Source organism: Lynx rufus, unplaced genomic scaffold (assembly GCF_022079265.1).
Source record: "Lynx rufus isolate CCGP_SWC_20201006 ecotype Redwood Valley unplaced genomic scaffold, mLynRuf1.p SCAF_6, whole genome shotgun sequence".
Taxonomy (NCBI): Eukaryota; Metazoa; Chordata; class Mammalia; order Carnivora; family Felidae; genus Lynx; species Lynx rufus.
Window position 1 is genome coordinate 67691288 of NW_025814878.1, and position 22228 is coordinate 67713515.

Below are 22228 nucleotides of genomic sequence, written 5' to 3' on the forward strand. Positions count from 1 at the left end.
TAATCAAAAACTGCTCAATTATTTCACTATTCTAAAAGACTCATAATTTGAAAATTAAAGATCAGGGAACATGTCTTCTAATCCTATCACTGCAAATCACTTTCTACGTATCTTTGGCAAATAAATCTTCCCTCAGCCTAAGATTTCTCATAATAGAAGATGAAATAATAGCTACAACTAAAATAAAGGTACACAAATGAAATGAAAATTAGCTGTATGTACCTGTATGTTTCCCTCACTGTTTGAGGGGAGACAGAAAAGAATGTTTCCTTAACACGATCACTCTGGCAGCCTGCCACTCTAAATACCATCAGTCCTGAATGTCTGCAGCAAATTTAGTTGCTGCAATCTTGTAAGGTGTTTGGCACTTCACATAACACATTTTGACAGTGATTAACAGATTGTATTCCAGAGTGTAGTTAGTTGCTTTCTAAAGGAAAGAAGTTAGATGCCTGCTCATTAGGTTTTCAAAATTCATTTTTGACAATGGTGACAAAAAGAAACATCATTCTTTCGTTTTTCTAAGGCAGTTTTAACTTACAACATTATATATTATAGCAGTATTTTCCTCATTTAATGCTCAGTTTTCTTGGAGACCATACCAAAGTATGCATTTCTCTGCCTTCTGTTCTCTTACCACAACCTGAAAGATGTGTGTTTACTTTGTTTCTGAAGAGATGTAAATGAAACCCATGGTTTTTGTTGCCCCAATATGTATCACACTCCTCACTAAAGCAAGTCTATGTTTCCTTGAAAAAGTTAAATATCCTAAATACATCAGAGATAAAAATTTCAAGTGAATTTCATTTAGAATTTGTGTGTGCATATATATGTGTGTATATATGTATATATATGTGTGTACATATATACATATGTACATATGTGTGCACACATGTGTACACATATACATATGTGTGCACATATGTGTACACACTTATACATATGTGTACGTGTATGCGTATACACGCACACATATTAGCATGTATGTGTATATGTGTATAGGTAATGTACACATATGTATATGTACATATATGTGTGTGCACATATGTGTACATGTGTGTAAGCATATATACACATGTATATGTGTACATGTGTGTATATATACACGTATACACACACACACACGACAAAGAAAAGATTTGAGATTAAAATTAAGCTATTGTCTTCCAATGTTTCAGCAAGCCAGCCAGCCTACAAAGGTTTTTTTTCCATACTAATAATACCCATGTTTCAGGGGATGCAATCCCACTACTTCTACACCAAGGAAGGGAAAAAGGAAGAGAAAGATCCAAAGAGAATGGAGTCTCCACCATTTGACCTGGATTGCCAACATGAATTCTATCCAAATAGAATTCCCTAGGTAGAGAAACTCCCTACCACCTCAACTCCTGAGAGACTGGCCATTCATTTAAAACATGAGTCTGGAACCTTGCTGATCCATTTGGTCTGGTCAAATTTATTAGACAGAGATCATATTAATTGGCCCCTTTCAAGTCTCAAAGTTCTGACTCAAGAGACGAGTGACTCGACTTCAGATTTCCAAGCTCACCAGAATCCCTGGAGCTACAACAGCCTCTACTCAAAATCCTAGGACCTAAATATTCTAATTTGTCTAATTCGGGCACTTGACTGAAGTTATGCTTACCCTACTCTGCTTAATTTAACTCTTACAAAATTCTAGGACACTGCTTCACACTAGACTGACTCTTGTTATTTTTTAAACAAGCTGACCTCCATTTGTCTAAACATACTGCATCTATTATTGTGTGTTCTTTATGTAGGTTCTGTGGTTTCTAGTTGTATATTGTCCAGAAAAAAGTAATCTTTAAGGTATATGGAGTCAACAGGCATTGAAAATGAAAATAGTTTTATGAGATTGCTCTCTTCTGACAATTTCTTCTAATCCCATGAGATTAAATACTTCATGTGATAAGGATGTCCGTGTTTACTTCTCTAGCCCAGACCTCTTTTCTGTGTTCCAGACTTACCAGTGCAACTGCTTATTCTCCATAGCTCACGTGGATGTCACAGAGACACTAAAAACTAATTATACCTACCCAAAATTAAATTCTTGATATCCCCTTCCCTCAAATCTGCTTTTTTCCTGTCTCAGAAAAAAATAACTCTACCCAGCTTTTTATATTAAGAAACATGGATATGATTAACACCTCCCTTCCCTCACCTTGTAGCTGATCCTCATTATTCATGGGTTCTGTATGTACAAATCTACCTATTTGCTAAAGTGTACTTGTAACCTCAAAATCAATACTCTCAGCACTTTTACAATCATAGGCAGACATATACAGAGCTGCCAAAATTTTGAGTTGCCTAATACACACATTCCCAGTTGAGCTCAAAAAAAAACAATGCTCTGCCTTCTTGTTTCAGTTCTTCTACTGTAAACAAATGTAGTCTATTGAATGCCACATTTTCCACATGCTTGGGCTTTTTGGTGGTGATTCTGCTGTTTAAAATGGCCTCCAAGCATATTGTTCAATTCCAACACAGCTGTAATGTGCCTTAAAGGAGAAAACAGATGTTAGATAAGATTTCTTTAGGCATGAGTTACAGTGCTATTGGCTGTTGAGTTCAATGCTAACAAATCAACATATATTAAGTAAGGTGTCTTTAAAACAGAAACACATATAAAACAAGGTTATATATTGATCAGTTGATGAAAATATTGTAACCAGAGGCTCACAGGAACCTAACAGTTTTTCCTCTAGGAGCACTGGTTCAGTATTAACTAATTCAGTGTCCATGGTGACTTCAAAGAACTAATGTGAATAAAAATCAACTGTGGGGGTGCCTGGGTGGCTCAGTCGGTTAAGTATCCGACTTTGGCTCATGTCATAATCTCATGGTTCATGAGTTCGAACCCCACATCGGGCTCTCTGCTGTCAGCACAGAGCCTGCTTCAGACTCTCTCCCTCTCTCTCTGCCCCTCCCCCACTCATGTTCTCTCTCCCTCTCTCAAAAATAAACATAAAAAAGTAAAAAAAAAGAATCACCTGTGTACAAAAACCCATCACCAAGTCCTATAGATATTCCTTACAGAACATAACTCAGATCCATTAACTTCTCTTTAACCTGTGTTGTCACAGTAGGCCATTATCTCTGGCCTGTAATAAACTTCCTTACTTCCAACTCTTGCACCCTTCAAATCCATTCTCCTCAAAGATCAGTGACTCTTAAAACAAAATGGGTCACACCACTGGTTGGTCCCTGATTTAAACCATTCAATTATTGCCTAATGCACATCAGATAAAATCTAAAATTCCTCACAGGCCCATAGACTTAGTCTTGATATCCTGCAGACGTCTCCGGCTTCATCTTAGCACCACTCCCCTTCTCACAACACTCCAGACATAGTGATTTGCTGCTGTTGTTCTTTAAAAATCAAGAATTTTTCTGCCTCAGGTACTTCAAACACACTGTTATGTCTGCCTTCCCTCAGCTCTTTTCCTACACAACTTCTACTCAATCTTCAGGTCTAGTTTTAAATGTAACTTTCTCAGAGAGAAAGCCTTCCTACCCAAATGCAGACCCTCTATTATACTTATTTACAGCATCCTCTATTTACATTACACCCATTCATTTACATTTACATTCCACCAATGTATTAGTTATTTGCTTAATATCTGGTTCTCTACTAGGCTATAAGCTCCATGAGGACAGACCTATACCTTTGTAGTTTGCAACTATCCTTCTTACATCTGAAAGTGTTGAGCACATAACTTGATAAATGAATGAATAAATGAAGGAGTATGACTATATGTTTAAAATATTTGGAGGAAGTGAAACATTAGTTGCATGTGGCAGTCATATATTTCTCTGTAAGTGAACCTTAATTATAAAAGACACTAAAAATTTCAAGAAATTTCTTGAGTCTCTGCCCCCATCTCTACATACTATAAAATGATATGTACTTCTTCAACAATTAGCCAAGACTAAACATATTCTGAGCAAAGAGCGTTACTGTAGAAGGGCCAACATGGTGGAGAAGTAGGGGGATCCATACTTCTGCGTCTCTCAAAGAAGTGCGGAAGCCAGAAGACTTTGAACCCCAGAGTCTGGGAAGAAAAGAGACTGAATCTACCAGGAATAAAATGGGACAACTTGAGAAAAGATAGGTGGGTAATTGCAAACTGGGGGAGATAAAACAGGCCGCGTAGGCACAGACGGTAGGGATCCCCTTCAGCAGAGACAAAGGGAAGAGGAAGCAGTTAGGAAAGTGTAGGACCGTATCTGGACAGCAGAAAAGACCCCAAACTGGGAATGAGAGGGATCCCATCTCTAACTGCAGGGCTTTCTTCAGACTGGGGCTGGCTCCCTGTTTGTGCACCTGGGAAGGAGGGGAGCCAGCCCTGGGTTTGGTGGTAGTCCAGGGACGAAGTCGCAGTGGGAGAAAGCAGTCCCCTCCCTGGAGGGCTGCGTGACAGTACAAAGCCTGCCTGTGTTCTCCACCCCCAGGCTCAGTGGCTAGGTGGAGGGCGCTGTCCACAGTGGGAGAAAGCAGCCCTCTCCCTGGACTGTGGTGGGACAGAACAAAGCCTGCCTGCGTCCGCCACCCCGGGGCTCAGGGGCGAGGTCAGTGGCACAGTCTGCAGCAGGAGAAAGCGGCCCCCTCCCTGGAGTGCTGTGGGAAAAGACAAAGCCTGCCTGCATCTGCCTTAGTCTGCCACCACCCTCCCCCCCAACCTGTGGGCTTGGCGGCGCAGTCCATGGTAGGAGAAGGCGGTCCTCCCTGAAGTGTGGTGGCACAGACAAAGCCAGCCAGGATCACATATCAGGCTGCACTGAGAGGTGCTCCCCCAGTGCCAGAGTGCACGGAGCAGGACTTTGAATCCTGGCCAAGCGCAGGGTCAGGGAAGTTGGCGGACCAAGAAGGGATGCCCCATCTGCACCCACAGCACAATGAGAATGACTCAAACAGAGTCCACCAGGTCCAGGTCCGTGGAGAAGAGACTACAGGATCGCCATTTCCCGCCCCCCCCCCACCACCACCAAGGTGGGGCCTCAGGGATGAGGCCTGGGGCCCATAGTGGAGGTGGGTCCAGACTACACCAAATCACGCCCTTTCACACCAGATAACTGTGTATCTACTGGAACTGGACAGGCCCTGCGGACAGCTTCTCCAGACCAGCGCTGCAGCACTGCCTGGATTAACTCTAGGTCAATTCTGAATATATACATATACTCTCCATCCCCCCCCCACCCCCGCATTTCTCCTCCTTATCCTTGCCCTCCTCTAGGCTGTTACTCTGGTTATTGGTTTGTCTAAACAGACATATTTAATCCTTTCTCTTGATACATGTTCTATACCTCCTTCTTTACATTCCTTTCTCTCTTTCTGGAATAATCAAACCATATAGTGTCTCTGTTGGGTAATTTTATCTTCGTTTTGTTTTCCCCACCTCCGTCTTTATTTTCCTTTCTCTCTCTCTGGATTAAGCCTTTTAGTCTCTCTGCCTAAACAACGTTTATTCCCTCCCCCCCCCCACCCACCCCCGGCATTTCTCTCTTTGTATGTGCTCTTCCATCAGCACTGCCTCCACCCTCTTCTTTACTTATAGTCTGTGTTTTTGGTTTTTTGTTTTCAGTTTTTGGTGTTTGTTTTATTTCTTTGTGTCTTTCTATCTCCTGTTTGTCTGTTTGTATTCCTTCACAGGGCTACTCCAAGTAACAAATCAAAGCACACCTGGTGGAGGGTCCAATATATCACTATGAGCAGGGTAATAAAAAAACCAAAGTCACAACAACAGAGAGCAAGTAACAATCTCCAAAAAAACAAAAACAAAAAACAAAAAACACCTCCTGAAGGGCCAGGCCCTGGAAAGTATATGACCCCCCTTTGATATAGCAGGGCTCGCAATGCAGAGCACACAACAAGCTTTTACGCGTAAGGGACAGAAAACTAGCCAAAATGATGACATAGAAGAATTCTCCTCAAAAGATTCCAGGAAGTAGCGACAGCTAACAAATTGATCAAAACCAATTTAAGCAATATAACTGAACAAGAATTTAGAATAATAGTTATAAACTTAATTGCTGGGCTTGAAAAAAGCACAGAGGACAGCAGAGAATCTATTGCTGCAGAGATAAAGGGACTAAAATATAGTCATGATGAGTTAAATGCTATAAATTAGGTGCAAAACAAAATAGAGGCAGCCACAGCAAGGAATGAAGAGGCAGAGGGGAGAATAGGTGAATTAGAAGGTATAAATATGGAAAAAGAGGAAGCTGAGAAAAAGAGAGATAAAAAAATCTAGGAGTACGAGGGGAGAATTAGAGAACAAGGTGATGCAATTAAAACAGAACAACATCCGTATCATAGGAATTCCAGAAGAAAGAGAGAGAGAGAAAGGGGCTGAAGGTGTACTTGAACAAATCATAGCTGAGAACTTCCCCAATCTGGGGAAGGAAACGGGCACTGAAATCCAAGAGGCACAGAGAACTCCTTTCAGACATAACTTGAATCGATCTTCTGTACGACATATCATAGTGAAACTGGCAAAATACAAGGATAAAGAGAGAATTCTGAAAGCAGCTAGGGATAAACAGGCCTTAACATACAAAGGTAGACACATAAGGGTAGTAACAGACCTATCTACTGAAACTTGGCATGCCAGAAAGGAATGGCAGGAAATCTTCAACGTGATGAACAGGAAAAATATGCAGCCGAGAATCCTTTATCCAGCAAGCCTGTCACTGAGAATAGAAGGAGAGATAAAGATTTTCCAAAACAAACAAAAACTGAAGGAATTCATCACCACTAAACCAGCCCTACAAGAGATCCTAAGGGGGATTCTGTGAGTAAAATGTTGCAAGGACCACAAAGTACCAGAGACATCACTACAAGCACGAAATCTACAGATAACACAACAACTCTAAACCCGTATCTTTTAATAACAACACTGAATGTAAATGGACTAAGTGCTCCAATCAAAAGACACAGGGTATGAGAATGGATAAAAAAAACAAGACCCATCTATTTGCTGTCTAAAGAGACTCATTTTAGACCCAAGGACACCTTCAGATTGAAAGTGAGGGCATGGAGAACTACCTATCATGCAGCTGGAAGTCAAAAGAAAGCTGGAGGAGCCATACTTGCATCACACAAACTAGACTTTAAATTAAAGGCCATAACAAGAGATGAAGAAGGGCATTATATAATAATTACAGGGTCTACCCATCAGGAAGAGCTAACAATTATAAATGCCTATGCACCAAATTCAAGAGCACCCAACTGTATAAAACAATTAATCACAAACATAAGCAACCTTATTGATAAGAATGTGGTAATTGCAGGGGACTTTAATACTCCACTGACAACAATGGATAGATCATCTAGACAGAGAATCAGTAAAGAAACAATGGCCCTGAATGATCCACTGGACCAGATGGACTTGACAGATATATTTAGAACTCTGCATCCCAAAGCAACAGAATATACTTTCTTCTCGAGTGCACATGGAACATTCTCCAAGATAGATCACATGTTGGGTCACAAAACAGCCCTCAATAGATATAAAAGAATTGAGATCATACCATGCACACTTTCAGATCTCAATGCTATGAAACTTGAAATTAACCACAGGAATAAGTCTAGAAAACCTCCAAAAGCATGGAGGTTAAAGAACACCCTACTAAAAAACGAATGGGTCAACCAGGCCATTACATAAGAAATTTAAAAATATATGGAAACAAATGAAAATGAAAATACAACAATCCAAACGCTTTGGGATGCAGCAAAGGCAGTCTTAAGAGGAAAATACATTGCAATCCAGGCCTATCTCAAGAAACAAGAAAAATCCCCAATGCGAAATCTAATAGCACACCTAAAGGAACTCAAAGCAGAACAGGACAGACACCCCAAACCCAGAAGAAGAAGAGAAATAATAAAGACCAGAGCAGAAAGAAACAATATAGAATCAAAAAAAACCAACAACAACGGTAGAACAGATCAATGAAACCAACAGTTGGTTTTTGAAAAAATAAACAAATCGATAAACCTCTAGCCAGGCTTCTCAAAAAGAAAAGAGAGGGGCGCCTGGGTGGCGCAGTCGGTTAAGCGTCCGACTTCAGCCAGGTCACGATCTCGCGGTCCGTGAGTTCGAGCCCCGCATCAGGCTCTGGGCTGATGGCTCAGAGCCTGGAGCCTGTTTCCGATTCTGTGTCTCCCTCTCTCTGTGCCCCTACCCCGTTCATGCTCTGTCTCTCTCTGTCCCAAAAATAAATAAAAAACGTGGAAAAAAAAAACAAAAACAAAAAACAAAAAAACAAAAAAACAAAAAAAAAAAAAGAAAAGAGAGAGGACCCAAATAGATAAAAGCACAAATGAAAATGGATTTATTACAACCAATCCCTCAGAAATACAAGCAATTAGCAGGGAATACTATGAAAAATTATTAACACCCACACACTACCAAAACTCAAAAGGGAAGAAACAAAAAATTTGAACAGACCCATAACTAACTAGTGAAGAAATAAAATCAGGTATCAAAAATCTCCCAGCAAATAAGAGTCTGGACCAGATGGCTTCCCTGAGGAATTCTAGCAGACATTTAAAGCAGCATTAATACCTATGCTTCTCAAGCTACTCCAAAAAAACAGAATGGGAAGGAAAACTTCCAGACTCATCTATGAAGCCAGCATTACTTTGATTCCCAAACCGGACAGAGACTCAGCAAAAAAAGACAACTACAGGCCAATATCCCTGTTGAATATAGACGCAAAAATTCTCAACCAGATACTAGCAAATCTAATTCAACAGCATATAAAAAATAATTATTCACCATGATCAAGTGGGATTCTTTCCTGAGCTGCAGGGCTGGTTCAATATTCGCAAATCAATCAGTGTGATACATCACATTCATAAAAGAAAAATTAACAACCATATGATCCTGTCAATAGACGCAGAAAAAGCATTTGACAAAATATAGCATCCTTTCTTAATAAAATCCCTCAAGAATGTCGGGATAGAAGGAACGTACTTAAACATCATAAAAGCCATTTATGAAAAGCCCACAGCTAATATCATCCTCAATGAGGAAAAACTGAGAGCTTTCCCCCTGAGATCAGGAACACGACAGGGATGTCCTCTCTCACCACTGTTGTTTAACATAGTGTTGGAAGTCCTAGCATCAGCAATCAGACAACAAAATGAAATAAAAGGCATCAAAATTGGCAAAGATGAAGTCAAACTTTCACTTTTCACAAACGACATAACACTCTACATGGAAAACCTGACAGACTCCACCAACGTCTGCTAGAACTGATACATGAATTCAGCAAAGCCACAGGATACAAAATTAATGTACAGAAATCGGTTGCATTTTTATACACCAATAATGAAGCAACAGAAAGACAAATAAAAAAATTGATCCCATTCACATTTGCACCAAGAACCATAAAATACCTAGGAATAAACCTAACCAAAATATAAAAGATCTGTATGCTAAATACTCTAGAAAGCTTATGAAGGAAACTGAAGAAGACACAAAGAAATGGAAAAACAGGGGCGCCTGGGTGGCGCAGTCGGTTAAGCGTCCGACTTCAGCCAGGTCACGATCTCGCGGTCCGTGAGTTCAAGCCCCGCGTCAGGCTCTGGGCTGATGGCTCAGAGCCTGGAGCCTGTTTCCGATTCTGTGTCTCCCTCTCTCTCTGCCCCTCCCCCGTTCATGCTCTGTCTCTCTCTGTCCCAAAAATAAATGTTAAAAAAAATAATAATAAATTAAAAAAAAAAAGAAATGGAAAAACATTCCAGGCTCATGGATTGGAAGAATAAATATTGTTAAAATGTCACTACTACCCAAAGCAATCTACACATTTAGTGCAGTCCCAATCAAAATTGCACCAGCATTCTTCCCAAAGCTAGAACAAGCAATCCTAAAATTTGTATGGAACTACAAAAGATCCTGAATAGTCAAAGTAATACTGAAGAAGAAAACCAAAGCGGGAGGCATCACAATCCCAGACTTCAGCCTGTACTACAAAGCTGTAATCACCAAGACAGTACGGTATAGGCACAAAAACCGGCACATAGACCAATGGAGTAGAACAGAGACCCCAGAATTGGACCCACAAATGTATGGCCAACTAATCTTTGGCAAAGCAGGGAAGAGTATCCAGTAGAAAAAGACAGTCTCTTTAACAAATGGTGCTGGGAGAACTGGACAGCAACATCAGAAGAATGAAACTAGACCACTTTCTTACACCATTCACAAAAATAAACTCAAAATGGATGAAGGACCTGAATGTCAGACAGGAAACCATCAAAACCCTACAGGAGAAAGCAGGAAAAACCTCTTTGACCTCAGCCACAGCAATTTCTTACCTGACACATCTTCAAAAGCAAGGGAATTAAAAACTATTGGGACCTCATCAAGATAAAAAGCTTCTGCACTGCAAAGGAAACAATCAACAAAACTAAAAGGCAACCAACAGAATGGGAAAAGAGACTTGCAAATGACATATCAGACAAAGGACTAGTATCCAAAATCTATAAAGAACTCACCAAACTCCACACCTGAAAAACAAATAATCAGTGAAGAAATGGGCAGAAGACATGAATGAACACTTCTCTAAAGAAGACATCCAGATGGCCAATAGGCACATGAAAAGATGCTCAACGTCACTCCTCATCATGGAAATACAAATCAAAACCACACTGAGATACTACCTTACACTGGTCAGAGCGGCTACAATGAACAAATCAGGAGTTACAGATGCTGGAATAACATGTGGAGAAACCCTCTTGCACTGTTGGTGGGAATGCAAACTGGTGCAGCTGCTCTGGAAAACAGTGTGGAGGTTCCTCAAAAAATTAAAAATAGATCTACCCTATGACCCAGCACTAGCACTGCTAGGAATTTACCCAAGGGATACAGGAGTGCTGATGCATAGGGGCACTTGTATCCCAATGTTCATAGCAGCACTTTCAACAGTAGCAAAATTATGGGAAGAACCTAAATGTCCATCAACTGACAAATGGATAAAGAAGCTGTGGTTTATGTATACAATGGAATACTACTTGGCAATGAGAAAGAATGGAATGTGGCCATTTGCAGCAATGTGGATGAAACTGGAGGATATTATGCTAAGTGAAATAAGTCAGTCAGAGAGAGATCCATATATTTTCACTCATATGTGGATCCTGAGAAACTTAACAGCAGACCACAGGGGAGAGGAAGGGGGGAAAAAAGTTAGAGAGAGGGAGGGAGGGACAAACCATAAGAGATTTTTAAATACTGAGGACAAACTGAGGGTTGATGGGGGCTGGGGGAGAGGGGAAAGTGGGTGATGGGCATTGAGTAGGGCATTTGTTGGGATGAGCACTGGGTGTTGTATGGAAACCAATCTGACAATAAATTGTATTTAATATAAAAAAAAGCATTACTGTAGAGACAATACTAAATGAACAGCCAAACTTGTCTGTAAAGTTCAGACCAAATTGAAGTTTTGAAGTATTTATATAAACTCTATAAAGTTATTGCATTTTATCATAGGGTAAAGACTGGGAAAGAGGAAGAAGCTTTTACTTCTTTTAATAATTTTTTTTACATTTAAACAGTAGTTCCAAGTTTCTTTCCTTTTCCTGTCATTCTCCCAAATTTTCAAGTCAGAATTTGTAACATGTTGTCTAATTTTTACATTAACTTTATTTTCATAATATGAGAGAAATTTTATCAGGATTTAATTTTTTCTCACTTTTTCTTCTCTGAAGATTCTTCAAGTTACAAACTTTTAATTATTTCTAATATAATTCTTTCACATTCTCCCAATGTCCTGAAGTTTTTATCCTTTCTCCCAAATGATAAAATATTGCTTCTACTTTGGAAACAAAACCTAATCTCTTCCCACAAATATTTTCTGATATTCTAAGTTTCTCCATCACAGTAAAATAAAACACTAATATCCAACTTGTGTTTTTTGACAAACTACATAACATCCTATTTGCCTTTGATCTACCTTTTTTTTAAGTTATCAATTTTAATATATATACAAATAAATGACAGCGTGAAGAGTATCCAGAAAATCTTTTACTTCTTCGCAAATTTCACATCATTCAATCAAAAAGACAAATATAAAGTTATTGGGTTTTTCATTTGCTGCAACTCTTAACACTTCAATTCATTCTTAGTGACCTGGAGTCTGTATTTTATTCATCTTTTTCATATTCCAAACTGTTCCAGGTGAATTGATAAAAGCCAGTTGTCCTTTCAAGATCTAGAACCAACTTTCAACATTTTCACTGGATATCTTTCCCAAATAGCTATGTTTTAGTTTCATTATCAAGTGTCTAACCACATACTGCTGAACAAGCTAAAGAAGCAATCACAGTGCCTTTCATTTCACTTTGGAATTATCAGTCTGTGACTTCCTCAGTTGAAATAATTCTTCTTTATCTTTCATTTTTTTACCATTCTAAGAAATTAACATTTTTACAGATGCTCTCTTAAAAGTAATTTCTTTGTTCCAAGAAATAAAATATTTTCTTGTTATGAATAGCAGGTATTTCATTTCTATCAATGTGTTCTGAGTAAGCACATGAAAATTTGCAAACAGATTTCTCCACAAAAATTACATTCACTTAAAAACCCAGTAATTTCAAATGGATTTAGTTTCATATTCTATATATTTTTTTGCCAGTGCTTTTCCACTTAGAAACTGTGTGCTTTAAATGATTCTCTTTCACTGCCAAATTCTTGTTATCCACAGAATGTCAAATGCCAACTACCAAAACTATGCATGTCATAATTCTTTTTCTTGGTTATCCCTGGTCTTGAATACTCTGCAAGTATAGGTTCATAAAAGAGCCTCTCTTGTGAGACTTTACATTATGCTAGTGATAGACACAGCAACTAATTATTGATGACGATGTTGAGCAAGTACAGAATTTGGTTTTCCAAACTGTTGTTATTTCAACACCATTATTTGACTTGTCTGGTGAATTCTTAGAAATTTTTGTACTTCGGGGTGCCTGAGTGACTCAGTCAGTTAAGTGTCTGACTTCAGCTCGGGTCATGATCTCACAATGGACTCTGTTCTGACAGGTCGGAGCCTGGAGCCTGCTTCAGATTCTGTCTCTCTCTCTTCTCTCTCTCTCTCTCTCTGTCTCTTCCCCGTTTGCTTGCTCACTCTCTCTCTCTCTAAAATAAATAAACATTTTTTAAAAAATGTTTAAGAAATTTTTGTGCTGTTATGTATGTAATTTCAAAAAAAAAAAAAAAAAGCTTCCACAAAACAAACTACAACTGACCATACCCATAACATTGAAGAGCTGAAGAATAAGAAAATACTACACACCAAGCAATACAAAGCTGGAAAAGCATCAAAATAAAACAAAGTCTATACAGGTGGGTTAGCACAAAATAGCTCAGTGGCTGAGTTACACCAAACCCTCACTGCTTTTTTTGCACACTGGTTGTTAAAAATTCCTAACAGTTACAAAACAACTGAATCATGATTTGACCTTATAGTTCAAAATGGCTGATGTCATGCTTGACAGTCCTATTTCATTCTTGAGCCACAATTGATTCTCCCCATGGAATTTGGGGAATAAAAAGAAGAGATGGGTTGCCTTATAACCTTCTTCTTCCAATACCCCTACATTTATCTTGAAAGAAGACAAGCCTTAAGATTTTATTAAACTCTTGGGTTGCTGTGTATAAGTTGCTGCGGAGTTTTAGACACAGGTTTTTGCATTTGGAACACTGCCTTTCACAGGTACAACCAGGCCTCTTATTTATCTGACATTTTCCAGAATGAAGAATCCCCTAAACGAAGCCAAATCTCCATAAAAATAAATCTTGTTAAGTACAAAACTGTGAAAGGTCTGAGATTTTACCCTACTCACAACCTAACAAGTTAAGCTCCCACAGTATCTCAGCCCACAAAATAGATCTTAAACTCAAATATATTAAAGCTTGCCACCATGTGGCCTCAAGTTAATTTTCTGTTCTTTTCTCCCTCCCCAAATCATATTTAGAGTATTTTTTTCCACATGATTATTTGTAATCATGTGTGTGTTTACTGGTTTATTTTCTCTCTCTTCCACTAAGCCTAAGCTCCAAGCAAGGAGAAACCATATCTATTTCATTTATACTTGTATATCCAACACTTTTTATAAAACCATAACACGGAAATCAATAAATATCTGTTAAGTGAAATTTAAAAGTATTTATATGAAATTTGTTTCTACCTAAAAGCTTACACACATGCTATTCCTCACTGGTGCCCCACTCTCACCAACTCACACCTTGAAACCTGTATGAATTCTCACCTGCCACATGACCCAAAAGGGCCACATCTCATAAATCTTTCCCCAATGCAATTTCCTACCAGATTTTACTTAATTCTCACAACCCTGTATTATTTTCTGCAATTAAAAAATAAAGAAACTAAAACTTAGAGAGGTTAAGAGATGTGTGCAAAGTCATAATCCCAGTGAGTCTAGGTTTAAAGTTATGTGTCACTCCAAAGCCCCTATTCCTAACCCTCTCTTATGCTGCATCCTTAGCTAAAAACGATTCTCATACGATGATACTGATTCAAATCAAAGCCCAGTGCTGCCACATATTAACAGTGTAATATTGAGGAACCTCAGATGCTATGTAGGTAAAATAGGGGTACAGTACTTACCTAAAAAATGTATACAGATTAGATGATTTATATGAAAAGCACTTAACACAGGAAACACAAGAAACATTAACTATTACTATCATTATATGCCTCTAAAACAGACGACAGTAATTTTTTCTGTGAAGGCCAAGTGGTAAATAGTTTAGGCTTTGCGAGCCACAGTCTCTGCTACAACAAAGAGGCAGCAAACTAGATTTGGCCCAAGGATCAAAATTTGCCAACCCCTGGTTTAGAGCAGGGTCTTTCGACCTGCACTGCTGATATTTGGGGCTGGACGATACTGTTGTGGAGGGCTGTGCTATGCATTGTAGGAGGTCTAGCAGTATCCTTGGCCCCCACCCAGCAGATGCCAGTAGCATCACCCAAGTGGGCCCAACCAAAAAAAGATCTCCTGCAGAGCAAAACTGCCCCAGGTTGAGAAACACTACTCGTGAAAATTAATAATTTAACACACTAAAAAGTATTTATACTCACTTAGCTAAAATTCCCACACTTAGCAATAACTTTATAACTTCTGTGATACACACGGCTGTGGTTGAAAAGTAGAGTTCTCTGTCTGATGTCCTTGTGTATCTTAAAGCTATCGTATAAGCTGCAGCCACCAGGGTCATCACTGCCAAGCAGTATAACTTGAATAATAAACTGACATTTTCTGGAAAATATGTACAACAAAGATATTATTTAGTAGACAATATTATGTTTATAAAAGTCAATGTTATAACTCAAAATGCTTTCCAATTTCAAGCACAAAATACTTTTTAAAACCCATGACATTTGAACATTTATTTCAAAACAATACATTTCAATTACATGAACACAAACATACATACATACACAAAACACAGCTGACTTTAAATATTAACCACTTAGGCAAGGATTTTGTTCCTGCAAGATTATGCAGCACACTGACACAGTTTCGGATATCCTAAATTAAATATTTAATATAGCAATATAATGTTAGTGTTCTACATTTTTAGTGGGCATATAAGACTTATGCCTAAGACACAACAAATATTTATTGGCAATAAGCCTAAATCTGTACATTGTTGGAACTATCTCAGATGATTTGAGTTCTGTAATTGTGAAGTTTTGCTCATCATTAATCTTGCTGTCCCTATTCTATGTCATCAGAACAATTTTACTTTTTCTCCTTATTTCCTGTGTTACTACAAAAAGACTCTTAAGGTTGGACTTATTTGAAAAGGGAGAATACATATGAGAATGATATGCACTTACAGACAATGCCCTGGGCAGGGCTTGAATGATAAACGTGGGTTCCCCAACCAGGAAAATAATTTAGCACCCATGCAGAAAGATATGCTCTAAGTATTTGTTTAACATTTACTCAGAGGTGAAGCCAAATGCTCTTTGGGAGAAGGGTGGATTAGGAATCTGGGAGTCACCCAACCTGTCCTAGCTACTGCTCTGAGGTCCAGAAATTCAACTCTGCTCCTAACGTACACATCCCACTCAGCAAAACAAAGTGCTTCGGGGTTAATCAGAATCACTCATGAAATGGCAATTAGTCATCAAACATTATTACCCTAACTGCCATCCCTGAGGGAAAAGCGGTGGGGCTCACCCTCCACCCCAAATTATCAAGTGTTCCTTCTAACCACACACAACATTCTCCAGGGAAGGAACTCTTAACTACTGCTTTCTCCATCTCGTTACGTTTCAGCGCTGTTCTAATGCCCCAGTGATGTTTTCAGTGGCTGTCACATGGACCAGCCGCAGCTTGGGCTCCGCGCCGGAGCATGCCCTTAAGCCTCTGAGCATCCGTAGGGCAGAAGGCGCAGAAGAGACCGCAGCCGCGACGACCCCGCCGGAACGGAGCACAGTCCTGCCTCCCACGGGGTGATGCGGGTCCAGCCCGGGACCTGCGTTCCGGCCCCTCTCCGGGTCCGCCGCAGCCCGGGCCTGTCCGAATTCGGTTCCCACCCACTGCAAGCTCGTCGAAGCAGGCACGGTCTCCGGCCGCCGAACGGCCCCGCGCGGAATCCGCCTCTGGGAAGGCAGCCGCAGTAGGAGGCTGGCTGCCCGGCGCTGCCCTGACAGGCGGCGGCGCGAGCTCACGCCAGGGAGCGGCTCCAAACAAACTCCGGACGCCCGACGCCTCAGCCTTGCCCCGAAGCCCCGCGGGCGCGGACAGAAGCTGACACTCCCGCGCCACCGCCCCCCGCAGGTTCCCCCGTTCCAGCGGCCCCCGGCCTCACCTCTTGGGGCAGCCATGGTTCCCCGACAGCCCCGCGCGGAACTGACGCACGCCCCCTCCAAGCGCCCTCCTCGGGACACCGGAGACCGCCTCCTGTGGTCATAGAGACGAAAACCGCTCGGCCTAGAGCGCCTCGTCAGCCGACCATCCGCCAACTTCCTGCCCAGCCTGGAGCCAAGATTAGGCTCCGCAATCCGAGCTACCGCCGAAAATGGAAAGACCCGGATGGAAAGAGGCCTTTACGGCTGAGTCCTTGCTGACAAGTGCGTAAGACTCGAGTCGAAGACGTCGTTCTGTAAACTACACCTCCCGGCCGGCTAAGGAAGCGGAGTCAAGGGAGCAGAGCGTTGCGTTCTGGGAATTGTAGTCCTCACCAAGGTGATTTGGTAGCAAATGAAGACGGGGTCAGACTTAATGATTCGTGCCTGTCAAAAGCTGTTGTAGAAACCCTCAGAACCTGTAAAGTAACAGAAACTACTTTCCATAACTTTTGTAACTTCCACCTCGCTCATTACCTTGCATTGTTACCTCTTCATATGACTTATGTATTTTTCAGAAGTCTTGTGCCTGTGTCCTTATTGTCAGCGTTGTCATTGATTATATTTACTTGACCGGACATTCTAACTACATGATCTCACAACAAAAGGGCCTCAAAAATATTAGACGTGTCAACAGGCATTTACTTCAGCCGCTATAATCTTCACTTTCACTAGAGGATATTTATTAGCATAAACTATGTTAGAAAAATTCATTGGCAAAATGAAAGGCTTTCCAGATAACGTGGATTGGTTAAAAATACTATGAAGGCACCTCAGCCCTTACAGGAATAGCGGTACAAGAATCTGTGATGCCCAGCCGCCTACATCTCCCGTAGCACCATCTTTCCCTAAAATGACTTTTTAGAGATTTGAGTGATTGTTCTATGTGTTACCATTAGATAGACATTATATATATATATATATATATATATATATAGTCTATTAACAGTATTGGGAAATTTTGCATGCCTTATTAGCATCACGTTACTATCTGAAGGAGCTTTGTAGAGTCAGACATTTGATTGATCTCATTTTCTAACACTGTTGGACCTTCCCTTTACCGGTTGTATGTGTGCTCACTGGTGCTAATCACCTCTTCCTGTAATTGGTAACGGTCCCCTAGTGTATGTTCTTAACATACTCAAAAAAAAACCCTCATATGTGGACTTAAAATTAATTTTAAAAACATGATACATTCCTAATTTTTTTTTACAACTATGGATTTGTACAGTTTATCTCTTCCCATTTTGGATATCATTATAGTCTCAATTCTATTAACTCTAATTATCCTCCTTTTGATGCTCAAATTACCCCAGTGTGGCCCCTGTGAGCCTACTCCTTTCTTTACACCTGCACAAGATTTCTGAAGCATTCTTTATTTCTGGCAACAAGGGTTTCCAGCCAATCTTGATTTTTTTCCTGTCATAGGTAATGCAATCAACTACACTTCAAGGAACCGTGGTTCCTTCTGGTAGAGAATAGTATCTCACACACACAGAGACATACACACAGGCAAACGCCCACACACACATGCACACTACTTAGGGTGGTGAGTAAAATGCTGTTGGACTGTTTTTGTGGCATTTCTGGTTCACATAACTTATGCTGCTGAACCCTACTTTTCTTAATAAATTTTAATTGCCTGAAAGACTTCCTACTCCATTGGAATGAACCTTGACTAGACTTTGATGCCTCTTGTCCTAACCTGTCCAGCCCAAGACCAGCAGGGACAAACCTGTATTCAGACAGAGCAGGATTATTGATCCATTCCAGTGAGGGAAACTGCGCAACAGAGGAATTGTGTGGGATGTCTCTGGAAATACAGAAAGAGTTATAAAATCTGGGACAAGGATGTGGACTTAAATGAAATTTAAAGGAAGTAGTGTTTTGATACATTCAAAGCAGGGCTGTTTATAAAGAAGTTCACATCAGATATGGACTAAAGAATAGTCTCAGGATCCTGTTTCTTGAAAACAGCAAAGTTACTGGATGTGGACTGTTGTATTCAGGAGCCTCTAAAATGAAGACTTTCCTCTTAGGTTGGAAATTGAAGCTGCTTCTTTGTGTCAAAGTGACTTAAATCCTTCAAGCAAAAGCAGGCTGTTTCTTACTGATAAAATGTCAACAGCAAGGTTCTAACAGTATATGATCTTAGAGAACAAAATTTTTCACTGAGTTAGAGAGTAGACACGCAAAACAGGGGATGGTTATTATATTCTACTGCAGCATGCCCTTCAGAAAAAATATTATTTCCCATTAACTTTCTAGCTTGAGTTTCTGTTCATTATCTCAGCCCAATGAATGGCCAAGCAGATATTTACATTCTTTACATCTGAGCTAAATTTTACTTTCTCATTTTGAATTATCCTAAGTCTTAGAGGAAAACCTGTTGACTTAATGTGCTTCTTTTATGTATACTAGTGTCCTATACAACCCTGATTAGTGCAAGAAGCAGTGATCTTCAACATGTGAACCACAGAGTCATTTGCCTGATAATGTGCTAACCTGTGTCTCAAACAGCTATTGGCTATTACCAGTTGAAACCATAATGATATTCCTGATTGTCACTATCAAGCTGCAGTATTGCCTTGAAATCCTGCTCACTTCTGTCTCAGCTCAGGCATGAGAGTGACCCTAGTCTCAATGAATTATATAAAAGGAAGCCCATGGGGCGCCTGGGTGGCGCAGTCGGTTAAGCGTCCGACTTCAGCCAGGTCACGATCTCGCGCTCCGTGAGTTCGAGCCCCGCGTCAGGCTCTGGGCTGATGGCTCAGAGCCTGGAGCCTGTTTCCGATTCTGTGTCTCCCTCTCTCTCTGCCCCTTCCCCGTTCATGCTCTGTCTCTCTCTGTCCCAAAAATAAATAAACGTTGAAAAGGAAGCCCATTACTATATCCATTGGTAATAAAGTAAAAGTGTAGGCTGTGCAGTAAGCAATACCAAAAGGCTTAAGGAAGTTACAGTTAAATTCAAGTATGTAGCTACACAATAGGTTATTAAAAGTGGTGAAGTTTCAAGTATAGTAAATCATTAACTATAAAGAACAGTTAGACAAATGCAGATATCTAAACATAATTGCTTCCATGACAATTTAAGCAAACTGTTCATTCTGCTATTAAGAAAATTAGAAGCACCTAGGTGGCTCAGTTGGTTAAGCCTCTGACTCCCAGTTTCAGCTCAGGTCATGATCTCAAGGTTGTAAGATCAAGCGTGGTACTGGGTCCTGGAGGTGAAGCCTGCTTGGGATTCCCTCTCTCTCTGCCCCTCTACTGCGAGCTCCCTCTATCTCTCTCTCTCTCTTTCAAAATAAATAAATAAACATTTAAAAATAAAGAAAATTATATTTGCTAGGTAATTATTTTAAAACAATTCTTTTCTATGGTGTAATATTACTAAAGACAAGTTAAAAGAATTGTTGCATTTTATAATTGAGAAAATAATGAAAATACAAGGAGACAATGAAAAATTCAGTGTCTGGACTTGTGTAATAATCATCAATATCTAAACATTTATTTGAGCTTAACTCTCCCTTGCCTCTGCTTCCTTTTTTAGTTACCATAATCTCATTTTTCTTTTCATGCCAAACAGTACTGATTTGTAGTCTGTACTTATTTCTACGATTTTCTGCTTGCTGCAGTCCTGTTTCTACACAAGCCAACTCTATTAAAACAGAGCTTAGCAGATGCCGACTCCATTGACCTTTTCTCATTTCTCATCCTCTTCTGTTTATTCATCAGACATTGAGTGAAAGCCATAATGCGCCAAGCATTATTCTGGGCACTAACTGAGAGCTTGAAAATAGAAAGTGGACAAAATAAGGGCGGGAGTGCAGTAGAATGAGACACTAGAGATTCTTTCCTCTCATGGCTAACATTAACAAATCGCTTATCATGTGAATGCTTTGCATGGGTTAACTCCTTTAATCCTCTTAACAACCCAGTGAATTAGAAGCTATTATTACCCCAATTTTTATGATGAAGAAACTGCAGCAGAGAAATATTAAGTAACACAGCTAGTAAGTAGTGGACCTTCACTTTACTTCCTTGACCACAGAGACTCCTTTCTTTTTCTACTCCTCTGACTGCTCCTTGGTCTTATGTGGTCTCTTCCTCCTCATTCCATCCCCACTCCCTTGGGGATGACCTCCCAAATTACCTTTGTCCAGTTCAAATTCCAGTCATCTCTGCTTTATTATTTTTGTCATCCTTTAAACACATATTTTCTAGTACTGAACATGTTCTCATTTTTGATCAACCAGTTCCTCTTCCCAACTGTCCTCAGCCTCCTAGGGTAGACACCCTGAGGTCATACTGTGATATTTCCTTCCCTTTCCTGAGATGTTATATCCTGTTCATCAAATCTCACATTTGCCCCTTCATGTCATCCATTACCACATACCTGAGTTCTTTCAACAGCTTCCTAGCCATCTCCTTAACTGTAGCGTCTCTCTCCCACAATCTTCTGCTCAAGAACCTACAATGGCTTTCTAATTGTACTACATAAAGTCCTAATCTGACTGCATAAAGGCAACCTATTCCTCTGCCTGGCTTTCAGCGTTCTCCAAAAGCTGTACCAACCTGGCGTATCCTTATTTCCTACTACTTCTCAAAAAATAATCTCTTTTTCCTCTGTTCCTCTCTCTCTTCTTTTCCAATGACTATTTGGCTACTGATCTCTTTATCAGTTCCCACCTTGGCTATTAAAATAATCGTTTGACCAATATCCTGCCTCCAGTTTGTTCTTTCATTTATTCCTTTTTTTCTGCCTTAGTTCACCCAACAAAATTCTATACAAATGCCAGGGATATAAAAATGACTAGAACACAGTTCAAATCTCAAAAATCTAACAGGGAGATTACAGATGACCACATATGTACCTATTTGAGTACTACAGTAAGAGTATAAATAAAATGTAGTGAAAACTCAAAGGAAGAAGCAACTAATTCTCCTAAAGGTGATAGGGGAAATATTCACTGAAAAGGTAAAGCTGACCAGGCTGTTTGAGGACAGTGTAATTTCATGAGGGTGTCTGTGGAGTACATTCCAAGTGACAGGGAAAAGCGAGAGTAGAGAGTGGTGGTATTAGACAATGACACACTTGAAGAGGTTGAGTTCAATTTCCCTAATATGTATAGTGTTTGGAGACAGCATGAGAGGAGCAGAAAATGAAACTGGAAGGTAGATAGATATATTTTGAAAAGTCTTACATCATGTATGAAAGAGTTTTTCCATCATCTCCTAGGTAATAAAAGAGTTTTTGGTAGGTGTTTAAGCAACGGAAGTGAAAGTTGGGGGAAGGGGGGAGGGTGACACTATCAGATTTGTATGCTAG

General features: G+C 40.0%; 1 protein-coding gene across 1 annotated transcript in view; it reads right to left on the minus strand.

The window, feature by feature from the left end:
* The window catches only part of SLC35A1 (solute carrier family 35 member A1), a 33927-nt gene extending 16822 nt beyond the window's left edge, over window positions 1–17105 (minus strand). Inside the window, exons 1-2 of the mRNA XM_047101940.1 lie at window positions 16863–17105; window positions 15121–15298 (exon numbers count right to left, since the gene is read on the minus strand). Coding sequence (XP_046957896.1) covers window positions 15121–15298; window positions 16863–16878 — 194 coding nt within the window. The 5' untranslated portion in view covers window positions 16879–17105. The remainder of the gene's footprint in view (window positions 1–15120; window positions 15299–16862) is intronic.
* Between the last annotated feature and the right edge of the window lie 5123 nt (window positions 17106–22228).